The 14,083-nt window shown below is 38.5% G+C and overlaps 1 protein-coding gene across 1 annotated transcript in view; it reads left to right on the plus strand.

Annotated features, from left to right (window-relative positions):
* Positions 1–14,083, plus strand: part of USH2A (usherin) — a 790,488-nt gene that overhangs the window by 444,664 nt on the left and 331,741 nt on the right. Inside the window, exon 35 of the mRNA XM_060088664.1 lies at positions 8,841–8,992. Within this exon, the coding sequence (XP_059944647.1) occupies positions 8,841–8,992 (152 nt within the window). The remainder of the gene's footprint in view (positions 1–8,840; positions 8,993–14,083) is intronic.

The raw sequence follows: 14,083 nt of genomic DNA on the forward strand, positions 1-14,083 counted from the left end.
GTTGTTACTTCTCCTTTTTCATTTCTAATTCTATTGATTTGAGTCTTCTCCCTTTTTTTCTTGATGAGTCTGGCTAATGGTTTATCAATTTTGTTTATCTTCTCAAAGAACCAGCTTTTAGTTTTACTGATCTTTGCTACTGTTTCCTTCATTTCTTTTTCATTTATTTCTCGTCTGATCTTTATGGTTTCTTTCCTTCTGCTAACTTTGGGGGTTTTTTGTTCTTCTTTCTCTAATTGCTTTAGGTGCAAGGTTAGGTTGTTTATTTGAGATGTTTCCTGTTTCTTAAGGTGGGATTGTATTGCTATAAACTTCCCCCTTAGAACTGCTTTTGCTGCATCCCATAGGTTTTGGGTCGTCGTGTCTCCATTGTCATTTGTTTCTAGGTATTTTTTTATTTCCTCTTTGATTTCTTCAGTGATCACTTCGTTATTAAGTAGTGTATTTTTTAGCCTCCGTGTGTTTGTATTTTTTACAGATCTTTTCCTGTAATTGATATCTAGTTTCATAGGATTATGGTCAGAAAGGATACTTGATACAATTTCAATTTTCTTAAATTTACCAAGGCTTGATTTGTGACCCAAGATATGATCAATCCTGGAAAATGTTCCATGAGCACTTAAGAAAAATGTATATTCTGTTGTTTTTGGATGGAATGTCCTATAAATAACAATTAAGTCCATCTTGTTTAATGTATCATTTAAAGTTTGTGTTTCCTTATTTATTTTAATTTTGGATGATCTGTCCATTGGTGAAAATGTGGTGTTGAAGTCCCCTACTATGAGTGTTACTGTCAAGTTACTGTTGATTTCCCCTTTTATGGTTGTTAGTATTTGCCTTATGTATTGAGGTGCTCCTATGTTGGGTGCATAAATATTTACAATTGTTATATCTTCTTCTTGGATCGATCCCTTGATCATTATGTAATGTCCTTCTTTGTCTCTTCTAATAGTCTTTATTTTAAAGTCTATTTTGTCTGATATGAGAATTGCTACTCCAGCTTTCTTTTGATTTCCATTTGCATGGAATATCTTTTTCCATCCCCTTACTTTCAATCTGTATGTGTCTCTAGGTCTGAAGTGGGTTTCTTGTAGATAGCATATATATGGGTCTTGTTTTTGTATCCATTCAGCCAATCTTTGTCTTTTGGTGGGAGCATTTAGTCCATTTACATTTAAGGTAATTATCAATATATATGTTCCTATTCCCATTTTCTTAATTGTTTTGGGTTCGTTATTGTAGATATTTTCCTTCTCTTGTGTCCCCTGCCTAGAGAAGTTCCTTTAGCCTTTGTTGTAAAGCTGGTTTGGTGATGCTGAATTCTCGTCACTTTTGCTTGTATGTGAAGGTTTTAATTTCTCTATTGAATCTGAATGAGATCCTTGTTGGGTAGAGTAATCTTGGTTGCAGGTTTTTCTCCTTCATCACTTTAAATATGTCCTGCCACTCCCTTCTGGCTTGTAGAGTTTCTGCTGAAAGATCAGCTGTTAACCTTATGGGGATTCCCTTGTGTGTTATTTGTTGTTTTTCCCTTGCTGCTTTTAACATGTTTTGTTTGTGTTTAATTTTTGATAGTTTGATTAATATGTGTCTTGGCGTATTTCTCCTTGGATTTATTCTGTATGGGACTCTCTGTGTCTCCTGGACTTGAGTAACTATTTCCTTTCCCATACTAGGGAAATTTTCAACTATAATCTCTTCAAATATTTTCTCAGTCCCTTTCTTTTTCTCTTCTTCTTCTGTGACCTGTATAATTCGAATGTTGGTGTGTTTAATGTTGTGCCAGAGGCCTCTGAGACTGTCCTCAGTTCTTTTCATTCTTTTTTCTTTATTCTGCTCTTCAGCAGTTATTTCCACTATTTTATCTTCCACGTCACTTATCCATTCTTCTGCCTCAGTTATTCTGCTATTGATCCCATCTAGAGTATTTTAAATTTCATTTATTGTGTTTCTAATCATTGCTTGATTCATCTTTAGTCCTTCTAGGTCCTTGTTAACTGTTTCTTGCATTTTGTCTATTCTATTTCCAAGATTTTGGATCATTTTTACTATCATTATTCTGAATTCTTTTTCAGGTAGACTGCCTATTTCCTCTTCATTTGTTAGGTCTGGTGAGTTTGTATCTTGCTCCTTCACCTGCTGTGTGTTTTTCTGTCTTCTCATTTTGCTTATCTTACCGTTTTTGGGGTCTCCTTTTTGCAGGCTGCAGATTCGTAGTTCCCATTGTTTTTGGTGTCTCTCCCCAGTGGCTAAGGTTGTTTCAGTGGGTTGTGTAGGCTTCCTGTTGGAGGGGACTGGTGCCTGTGTTCTGGTGGATGAGGCTCGATCTTGTCTTTCTGGTGAACAGGTCCACGTCTGGTGGTATGTTTTGGGGTGTCTGTGGCCTTATTATGTTTTTAGGCAGCCTCTCTGCTAATGCGTGGGGTTGTGTTCCTTTTTGCTAGCTGCTTGGCATAGGGTGTCCAGCACTGTAGCTTGCTGGTCGTTGAGTGAAGCTGGGTGCTGGTGTTGAGATGGAGATCTCTGGGAGATTTTCGCCATTTGATATTATGTGGACCTGGGAGGTCTCTTGTGGACCAGTGTCCTGAAGTTTGCTCTCCCACCTCAGAGGCACAGCACAGACTCCTGGCTGCAGCACCAAGAGCCTTTCATCCACACGGCTCAGAATAAAAGGGAGAAAAAGTAGAAAGAAAGAATTAGAAGAAAGAAAGAAAGGAGGGAGGGAGGATGGAAGGTAGGAAAAAGAGAAAGAGAGAAGATAAAGTAAAATAGAATAAAGTATGATAAAGTATAATAGCATTATTAAAATAAAAAATAATTATTAAAAAGTTATTTTTAAAAATTAAAAAAAAACAAACAAAAAAATGGACAGATAGAACCCTGGGACAAATGGTGGAAGCAAAGCTATACAGACAAAATCTCACGCAGAAGCATACACATACACATTCACAAAAAGAGGAAAAGGGGAAAAAATTGTAAATCTTGCTCTCAAAGTCCACCTCCTCAATTTGGGATAATTCGTTGTAAAAAGAGGAAAAGGGGAAAAAATCATAAATCTTGTTCTCAAAGTCCACCTCCTCAATTTGGGATGATTCGGTGTCTATTCATGTATTCCACAGATGCAGGGTACATCAAGTTGATTGTGGATCTTTAATCCACTGCTTCTGAGGCTGCTGGGAGAGATTTCCCTTTCTCTTCTTTATTCTCACAGCTCCCGGGTCTCAGCTTTGGATCTGGCCCCGCCTCTGCATGTAGGTCGCCAGAGGGCGTCTGTTCTTTGCTCAGACAGGACGGGGTTAAAGGAGCAGCTGCTTCGGGGACTCTGGTTCACTCAGGCTGGGGGGAGGGAGGGGCACGGAGGCAGGGCGAGCCTGCGGTGGCAGAGGCCGGCAGGACGTTGCTCCAGCCTGAGGTGTGCCGTGCGCTCTCCCGGGGAAGCCGTCCCTGGATCCTGGGACGCCGGCAGTGGCGGGCTGCACAGGCTCCCCGGAAGGGGGGCGTGGACAGCTTCCTGTGCTCGCACACAGGCCTCTTGGCGTCAGCAGCAGCAGCCCCAGCGTCCCACGCCCGTCTCTGGGGTCCTCGCTGTTAGCCGCGTCTCGCACCCATCTCTGGAGCTCCTTTAAGCAGCGTTCTTAATCCCCTCTCCTCGCGCACCAGGAAACAAAGAGGGAAGAAAAAGTCTCTTGCCTCTTCGGCAGCTCCAGACTTCTTCCCAGACTCCCTCCCAGCCAGCCGTGGTGCACTAGCCCCTTCAGGCTGTGTTCACGCCGCCAGCCCCAGTCCTCTCCCTGTTCTCCGACTGAAGCCCGAGCCTCAGCTCCCAGCCCTGCCCGCCCCAGTGGCCGAGCAGACAAGCCTCTTGGGCTGGTGAGTACTGGTCGGCCCGGATCCTCTGTGCGGGAACCTCTCCGCTTTGCCCTCCGCTCCCCTGTGGCTGTGTTCTCCTCCGCGGCTCCGAAGCTTCCCCCCCTCCGTCACCCGCAGTCTCCGCCCGTGAAGGGGCTTCTAGTGTGTGGAAACCTTTCCTCCTTCACGGCTCCCTCCCACTGGTGCAGGTCCTGTCCCTATTCTTTTGTCTCTGTTTTTTCTTTTTTCTTTTTCTCTACCCAGGTACGTGGGGAGTTTCTTACCTTCTGGGAGGTCTGAGGTCTTCTGCCAGCGTTCAGTAGGTGTTCTGTAGGAGTTGTTCCACGTGTAGTTGAATTTCTGGTGTATCTGTGGGGAGGAAGGTGATCTCCGTGTCTTACTCTTCTGCCATCTTCCGGAAAACCCCCTGTCTATTATTATTTCTTTATCCAAAGCTCTAAATGTCATGGTTATAGTTTCTCAGCAGAGCTTGCTAGGGGCTGATTTGTTAGAGTCAAGTAGACAAAACAAAGAAGTTACTTTTGAGAGCCTGTCACTGAGGGAGAGTGGAGAACTCAAAAAGGAGACACTAGACTTGAGGAAGTGTAGCCACTGAGTGGTGTTAAGGGGAAGAGCTGGGTAAGTATCCTCTATCTCCTCAGTCTTGGAGGGTATCATTGAATTAGCGAATACAGTCTCTGATGCCTGTAATGCACAGTTTGAATCATCACAGAATGATTCAGTTATATTCATTATTGTCTGTGTGAAACTATAGGAAAGTGAGTAGTGCTTGCTGGAAAGATTTCCTTCAAAAATGGTTAAGATTTTTAAGTTTGTGCTTCAGGGATGAGATTGAGTTATAATGAAAATTAACTCCTATAAAATATCTCATTTCCCATTATGTCAGATAAATGAGATATTATGCACATAATCCCAGCAGAAAAGAAGTTTTCTGTTCCCCGATTATGTAAGAAAAGGGAAATATTGACTTGGGTACTTTCTGTTTCAATGTTGAAAAGCAGATCAAGAAGAGTTTCAGGAGTCTTAAAATTTCTTTAAGAGCTTCTGCAACATGTGATTTGCACATAAGTGCAATAACATAAGTGATTTGCACATTGTGTGCCCATCACATACAATGATTGCTTAGCAGAGTGCCTGGCATATAATAATTTCTTGTCTTTATTATTATATTATTAGTGTGATTTAATCTATTTTTCTTCTCTTAAATTTTCCATGTGCTAATTGGTTTCTCACTATGTACCTCTCATTTCTTAGCTTTAATTCATTTGTGCTTTTGTGTGTCAAGTATTAAATGGCATTAAAGCAAATACTCTCTATAAGTATTCTTTGAGTTACCATAGATGGTCACATTAGAATAAAGAAGAACAGATGCTGGCAGCTGCACTTTTTGGTGGAGCCAGAGTGGTACCTGATAGTAAAATGAAGACACTTTCTCAAAAAATTGGGAAATAAGGGAAGTGGACCTGCTTTCAGAAAGAGACATGGTACAGAGTTATCTTCAGAAAGGAAAATGGGTCAAAGCACTAGCTTTTTAAAGTAGTAGCTCATTTAAATTTTAAAAAGCTTTCATCCTAAAGGATGTATTGATCAAGATCTAATTGGTCAAATAGAAGATGTGTTAGGTATTCAAGACAGACTATATTTAATATTGTACAAGGAGTTGGTTACAAGAGCATTGGAAGGACTGGAAGAAAAAAAAAAAAAAGGGAGGAGGCGGATACCAGAAGAACAAAAAGCGTGATTGTCAGCAAGGTGCTTAATTTCCTGGACAGGAGCTGAGCTGTGGGCCCGCTGCTGGATCTGCTGATTTGAATTGGATGCTTGAACCATCAAGAGCCACTGAGATTCCACTACTGAAGAAGCTGCAAATGCAGAAGAGGAGCTTGTGATGTCCGGGCTGCGTGGTGTGGCCCCTTCTTGGCTGTGTAGTGACAGTCAGCAAAGGCCTCTGCTCTTGGTGCTGGAAGCTGGATGTTTTCTTTCTTCCTGCTTCTGCCCTTCTAGCAATGCCTCCTCTTGGTGAAACTTACTAGAAAGTCAACCAGCAAGAGAGCTACAAATGTAATGTACTGGCTGCTGGGCTCAGTGCACAGAGCAGACTAGAAGTGTGGATGTAGAGCTGTGATCAGATGACTTAGATGAATAAGCAGCTGAGCTATTCAGCAGCCATGCCCACTCTTCTACCTTCTATTACTTTCCACTACTGACGATAATCACTGCATGCTTCCACCCCAAATGATACTACTCTGCTTTGGACAGATGAAGATGCTCTTACCCTCTGTCACTATAGTCATATCTGGGTGGTATTAATTCCCCTTTCAGTTTAGATACAACCCACATGGATATTCTACAACTTAAAAACTAAACTATAAACGAAAACCCACGAACTTTTAAAATATAAATCAATAGGGAAAAGGAGGAGGGAAAATTCGTTATTACATACAAATCTCTATGTAATAAGCACGAAATAAAAAATAACATCCACAATTCTTGTTTCTATAACTAGTTGAGGCCATAGTTGATATGTACAACTTCTTCCCCTTGCTCTCAGCCAGTTGCCCATCTGTTTGGGATTCTTGACGTAGCGATGCAACCAAATGTGTACTACTAAAAGGTCTGTGTCCTTAGTGGTTGTGGCTTAAGTTACTTTAGACTTTTAAAAGTTACATGTTCGGACCTGGTCAGACACGGGGATGTCCTTGGGAAAGTCCAGAATGTCAGCATGCAGAAGGAAGCTAATTCCTCCTTCCACATAGTCATTTTTTCTTTGCCTGTTGATCTAGTTGCATGAGGATCCCAAATTGCCAGGTGTCAATAATATTCTCAGTTTCTAATTTACTGGTACCTTGGTGATGCCCCATGATATAAGTATTCCTCTTTGTGAGTAGAGAAAGCACGAATAGTTTATGTAGCATATGAAGTATAATAGTGAGAGGTAATACGCTGACTACCTTCTCTTGAGCTCAACATTTTCTCACTATAGAAAAACCAGCATCAAATACAGGGTCCTTGTTCAAAGCAGACGTAGCATCCTATAAGAACTCCAGATCCACAGGATGTTATCTCTCAGATTGGGCTGTAAGGTAGGCTTCCAGAGGTCATTTCGGCAGTCTCCCAGACTATGGGTTGATGAGGTATATTGTAAGATGGATAACTTCCATAGTTAGAGTTAGTTCACTTCCTCCTTCTTTTGCTATAAACTGGTTTCTTAATCAAAAGCAGCGTTGTGAGAGATATTCTGACAACAGGCACAGCATTCCATAATTTCACAGACGATGGAGCTGCAAGACCACTGTGAACAGGTTCTAGAAGTGAGCAACTCCTTCCCAGGAGAGAGGGACGCTTGCGAAAAGTCTCCTGGTATAATGAGTCCCAGAGTGAAGCTGTCCCTAATATGATGACGGATGAAGGTTTGATCTACTTTCAGGACATTCACAAGACCAGATCTGCTGTTCATAAGGCTGAGAGTCAGGCATCCTGGAAGCCATCTCTCAGGGACTCTCTTGATGACCTTTGATTTTGCTAGAGTCTTTGTTTCAAAACTCATTCCTTCTCTAAATCCTGATTTTGAGCTATTCTATAATATCAACCTTCTAGCAAGTTTCTTTTCACATTTCAGGTATCTAGGTATCTTTTTCCTGTTGTCTGAATTTTCACTCTGTATTGGATGCTGGTATTTTATTCCTATGCTGCATATACATTAATGTATTCATTCAGTCAATATTTTTTAAGTACCTACTATGTTTTAGTCATAGTGCTAAGCTCTAGAAATACACAGGTGAGAAAGAGTCAAGATTGCCTTGGGGATCCTGTAGCCCATTGACAATGTCAGGCAATTAAATAAGGAATAATGATACTAATAATGTGAGAAGTGGGAAAGTAAATACTATGATGAAGATGGGCTGTGCACTAGTGGAGAGGCACCCAACATCTGTCCTCAGGGAAGGCTGTCTGAGAGATGAACAGTTAAGTCCTCAAGGACACACCCAGGAGGCCACTGTGAAATTCATTTTAGTTTGAAAGAGCTTCTAATTTAACATGCAAACAAAGTTCTGTTTCCCCCAGTATAATGTTTAATGAGTGTGGGGATGCTGTATTTCCAGTGAACAGAGATCCCTAACTTCCTTTTAATGCATGTTTGGATGCAATAAATCAAATGATTATATTAGCCATATAAATGATTATATTAGCCATTCAGTCTCTCAAATCTCTGTTAGTTGATTTCATGAAAATGTACATAACTTCTGAAATAAATTTAAGTTGATCATTAAATCTAGCAAATCATAGTTTCTCTAACCCATTCATGAGTGTCTCATAAATGTAATCCATGCAAATTGCCAAGGCTTTCTGTTTAGGTGATTCAGTGTTGTAATTGAGAGCATGGGCTCTGGAGCCAGACTGCCTAGGTTCAAATCCTTACTCCAAAACCTGTGACCTTGAGCAAGTTACCTAAGCTATCTGTGCCTGATTTTCCTCATCTATGAAATGGTGATAATAATACTGCCTTTATTATAGTAGTGCTGTGAGGAGAGAGTTGAAAAGGAGGATGTTCTTGGAACAATGCCTGACACATCCTGAGTCACACACAATGCATTACCCAACAAGGTCATTGGACTTCTAAAGCACATCTATTAGGATATCATTTTAGAAAGCAATACAAATTATAAATGTACTTAATTTATTCATTTTTTATATGGAACACCAATGACAGCAGTTAACGTGATGCAATAGAAAGATTCCTATACTGGGACTCTTGGGTTCTATTTGTGTCTCTATATGAATTAGCTTAACATTTTGATATTCAAGAGTTTAAAGCCGGTTTTATCCTTTGGAAAGAGACAGGGGTTAGACTAAGGGAGAGACTGTGATTCCACGAAATTAGAAATCATATCAAGAAGTGCTTGCTTCTTTTAAGACATTCTTTGCTATTGTCTAACAATCATACTAAAAGGCAATTATTATCTTCCCAGGTGTTATCACCAGTTACAGACTATATCTTGATGGTATATTAATTCACAATTCCTCAGAACTCAGCTGTCATGCTTCTGGATTCGCTCCTTGGAGCTTACATTCCTTCAGAGTCCAAGCCTGCACAGCCAAAGGTTGTGCTCTGGGCCCGCTGGTGAGTGTATGAATTTACATTCTGGAAATGTATTAAATGTCAGATGACAATGAATAGGCAACTCTGCACAGCTAGCCTTTCAAGTTGGATGGGAGAGTTTCTTTTTATAAAATATCAATTAAGGGTTAGTAGGATTTTATATTCAACATAAATTTCAAGACTGCACATAGGTCTAGTGAAGGACAGAATCTACATTTTACTGAAATTTCAAAAGGTAAGTTGACCAGCTGATCAGGCATACATGCAATTTTGCCTAATGTAGTGACATATTTAAAGTGGATGTTTTTCTTCCAAGTAATGAACTCGACCACTTGAGTAAGTTTATGATTAAAAAGTGAAAATATGGGCCTCCCTGGTGGCGCAAGTGGTTGAGAGTCCGCCTGCCGATGCAGGGGATACGGGTTCGTGCCCCGGTCTGGGAGGATCCCATATGCCGCGGAGCGGCTGGGCCCGTGGGCCATGGCCGCTGAGCCTGCGCGTCCGGAGCCTGTGCGTCCGGAGCCTGTGCTCCGCAACGGGGGAGGCCACAACAGTGAGAGGCCCACATACCGCAAAAAAAATAAATAAATAAAAAATAAATAAAAAATAAAAAATAAAAAGTGAAAATAATTAAAAGCGCATAACTGCCACAATATGTCAACACTGCTTCCCAACAAGTATGTTAATCAATTAAAAGATTGTTTGCCCACTGGTGAGTGTATGAATTTATTAGAATCTAATAGATTCATCCATTAGAATAATATATTTTAATTTCATGAGCATGATATATTAATAAGAACAGTATTTAAAATTACATTAATATCAGCTTTTGATATCCACATTTCAGAAATCTATATCTACCTACATTTCATTTGTAGTTGAAAGATAGACAAAATTGTATTTTTTATTAGTGATATAATTTTCAAAACCCAATTGATTGAACATAATTGTCATAGACCAGCATGACATTCTTTAGTTTCAAAACATAACATTTGACTCTTGTGCATATTTCTTGATTGATTAGATTTAGCTTCTTTTAAGGGAAATGCTCATTCATTTTAGATATTTTTTGGCAGTCTTTCCTAATGGCCTATCATTTTAATGCATTTTGTCTTCATTGAAGAGTGTATTCTATAAATATTACCTTGAAAAACAGCTCTACCATTTAATTTTTTGCTTCCTTATTTTTGCTCACACCTCCCGTTTCGCTTCAGAGATTGGTTGCTTTCCAAGCTGCTAACATCATCTATCAGTGGAGCTGAGCTGTAGTCTTTATTGCCATTAAGTATTTTATAGCCTGGACCCCTCTGATGGTTACTTACTCTTAAAAGCAAGAATGGCAATAGGCCAGCCTTTCTTCTCCATTCAAAAAAGAAAAAGAAACAAAAGAACACATCCCATGAGCTTGAAACTGAGACTTTTTCAAAAACATAAAGTGCATATTGTGGTCCTGGCTACTAAACTGGGTCCCACTCTGTCTCCTCATGTTCTGGTAACTTTAAACAAGGGGGACAGGTTATCAATCTATGTCTTGTATGGATAGTAGGCGATGTTGACCTGAAGTAATCAAATTCCACAATGCCTGATGGGAAGGAAGAAGCCGAATTGGATTGTAAAACCCTACTCTCCCACGGCCTCACACATCCTAGACTCAGTTCCAACTTAAAGCACAGAGTTATTTTCTCCTTTTCGTCTTTTTCTTTATCCTGTGCTCAGTATAAAAACACTTTTCCCAAGTCAATGATCCATCTCTAATTACTGGGATTGAATAACAATGTCTTTATTTAGAACAAGTCAACTATGTTGCCAAGAAGTTAAAACCCATGGTCTTCAATTGATTTCTGAAATACTTTTTTTACCAATTACATGTTATGCCCTTAAGAGATTACATATTTGAGTATTCTAGATAGCTCTGGATATCTATCACAATCATGAAAGATATTACAGATTCAACTTTTTGTTGATGATGATTCTTTTTTTTTTTTTGCGGTACGTGGGCCTCTCACTGTTGTGGCCTCTCCCGTTGCGGAGCACAGGCTCCGGACGCGCAGGCTCAGTGGCCATGGCTCACAGGCCTAGCTGCTCCACGGCATGTGGGATCTTCCCGGACCGGGGCACGAACCCGTGTCCCCTGCATCAGCAGGCGGACTCTCAACCACTGCGCCACCAGGGAAGCCCGATGATGATTCTTTTGAATGTGTCCTTGATTTAAGGAATCTAGGAATCAATCTTAAAAGCCAGAATTATCATTAAATCATAATATGATGTTTAACAAAATCCAGCCAAATTGTGTGTATATATATCACTTAAAGGTATTCTTTATCTGAAGCCCAATGTTATAGCAAATATTTCATTGAAACAAAAAAATTTATGATCTCTATTTTTAAATCTTTTGCTGGAAGAAATCAAAGAATTAATTTTCCAGAGTCAATTTTTTTTTCTTCACCTAACAACATTGCTTAATGATAACTCTTGGTTTTTAGAAAGAGAAGCCTGTTTGTTTCACCACTTACATATTTAATATCATTGTTTTTCATGCACATAGGGAAATACCATTCAATGTTTCCTATGACAAATATGCTCTATAGTCTTGAATGTGGTCTGGTTCACCCTAAAAATTTTCTAGGTTGCTCATATAATAAAACAAAAACAGGATGAATTTGATAAAGTAGAATATTTTTAAAATAAAAATACTTGCATAAATTCCATATTCTTACCATGTTAATTAGCATTAGTACAATATTTTTTCTGCCCTTAGCCTAGCCAAGTTTATTCCCTGTTATTTGTGATTCAGAAGAAATTGCTCTGTACTATCTGAAAAAAAAAAAAAGATTTCTGTGTGTTTTGTTCACTTCTTGTCCATTTACACAAGGTATTTGGATTTTAAAGAAATTCCAACATAAAAAACAATTTACAGTGTCTTTGATCTTAATTTTTTAAGACGCTAATGTACATTGTCAAATTAAATCCAGTAATTGAGGTTTCATAAATGTTTGAAATAATGAAAAAAAATGAACAGAAAATGCAGCACCAGAAGAACTATTTAAACGCTTTCCTTTTTTTCAACTATATTGTTGAATTGCAATTAGAAACCTTTCACATTTTGTGTTTCTTTAATAATATGCAATAAATTTGTCCATAGGAAAATCACTTTGCTTTTGTTTCTTTGTTTTTCTCTTAGCCACTGTTAGGTAACACCGGTAGAGTGTAAGACAGGGAACTTTATGACTGTATCTGGCCTTGGAACATTCATTAGATTCAATTCTCCTAGGACCCTTTTAAGGATGAAGTGTGAAACTATAGTTCACTGCTGCATGATATGGTTAAAAAGCTGCCTTGGTTTCTTGGTGATGGCATGCTTATACAGATAAACACACCCAGACACACATGTACACATGCTCATATTTTCACAGCCATTTTTTAAATAAAGAAACGAATAAATTTTGTTATTTAAGACATCTAAATCTTAATGGCAATAAATGTTATGGTCAAGAAAATCCCATGTGGGATATCTATCTTATACCTGCTATTTTTCCCTCATGCCTCCTTGGAAAACATGCTTTATTCTATGAAACCTTAGATTTCTCAACTACTACAAAGGGAAAATAATGCCTACTTTACAAGGGGTTGCTGTGAAAATTTAAATGAAATATTTATACAGAGTTTTGTGGTACATGGTAAGAGTTGTATTAAGGATAACAATTTAATTAAAATGTTTGTTTTCGTTGCATATTTCTTCTCAAATATTTTTTTTTCTGTGTCAAGGGAGTTTCCCAGGTGAAAGCCAAGTCAACCTTCTAGAACGCCTTTTCCTTAGCATTTTTTATGGCAAGATTGATAAACAAAATGGTAATTAAAAAAAAAAAGTCAGAGCAAAGTAGTACAACTGCCAAATTTAATATAGTGTAAAAGCACTGAAGCATTTATCCATATACATAAGGAAATTTTAAAATTCTATTTATTTCAAATTAACCAGATATTTGAGAATAATAATATAATTATCTGGATTTTCCCTTAATTCTTCAACTTCTTGAGTCTCCTTTTATTTGGAATCCTTTAAAGTAATTTTCTATACAATAATTTGAACTACATACATAGATATAAACCAATTGTATTTGTTATGAAATATTAAAATGATAAATTGATATTTTTCGAGTCAAGTTTCTTTATCATTTTTTGTACATAGCTATTAGACTAAAAAAAATGACTAGCAGTTATAGATCTAAAGAACCCCATAGCCTTTCTCAGATGAAAATAAAACATGTCATGACCTCATACTTATTAAAAATTAACACACTGTCTTTTCCACATTTATTTTCATAATTGGGAAAGTGTATTCGTCCTAACAAATGAAGGCTTCGTAATTGAGAATATTTGCCTGACTAAGGATTTCATGTTTGGTCACCTTCCTGTGAGGCATGAGCCTGTATTTTAAGAATAAGATCAAAATTATCAACATATTCAGTAAATCTGAAAAGGCCAAACATTTATGAGGGATGCTTGTGAGTTTGTGGTGATTAGTTAACAAATTTAAGCCAGTTATTAAAAGATGCTAAAATATCCTGAACCCCTTTCTACTTTCTTTCCAACTTCATCTTCCTCTGTTCTCCTAGTTATTTTACTTATTTAGCTATTAAAATCTTTCTGGCCCCTGTGTAGTAAAGGCTTATATTTATTTCAGATTCCTTCTCTTCAAATAAGTCATTTTTTGTTCTTTTCTGCATACATTCATTACTACTATATTAATGAAATTTCAACTTTTTTGTGATTATACTTTAAGGATAGAGTCACTCAGGTACATTTATCTCTTGATGTCTGGCATGGTGCCATTTGCACATACCTGGTAGCAACACAGCTCAGAGAACTCTGTGTGTATGAGTCAAGATGCTTGGTGTGGCCTTTGACAAAGCCCAGCAGTCTACCACTGCAGTCAGGAGCTTATGAACACAGACCTTACTCAGTTCTTCTGTTTTGCAATCATATAAAAATTGTTTTTAAGCCATCCTAGAAGTAGTCTATGGATATGTACAGCCATAGGCACAGTCGCAGTGGGAGCTGATCCACATATTCTGGAAATCACAAACTGCCTTGGTCAGGAGCTCAAATTCTAAG

The sequence above is a fragment of the Mesoplodon densirostris genome, chromosome 2 (genome assembly GCF_025265405.1).
Source record: "Mesoplodon densirostris isolate mMesDen1 chromosome 2, mMesDen1 primary haplotype, whole genome shotgun sequence".
Lineage (NCBI taxonomy): Eukaryota > Metazoa > Chordata > Mammalia > Artiodactyla > Ziphiidae > Mesoplodon > Mesoplodon densirostris.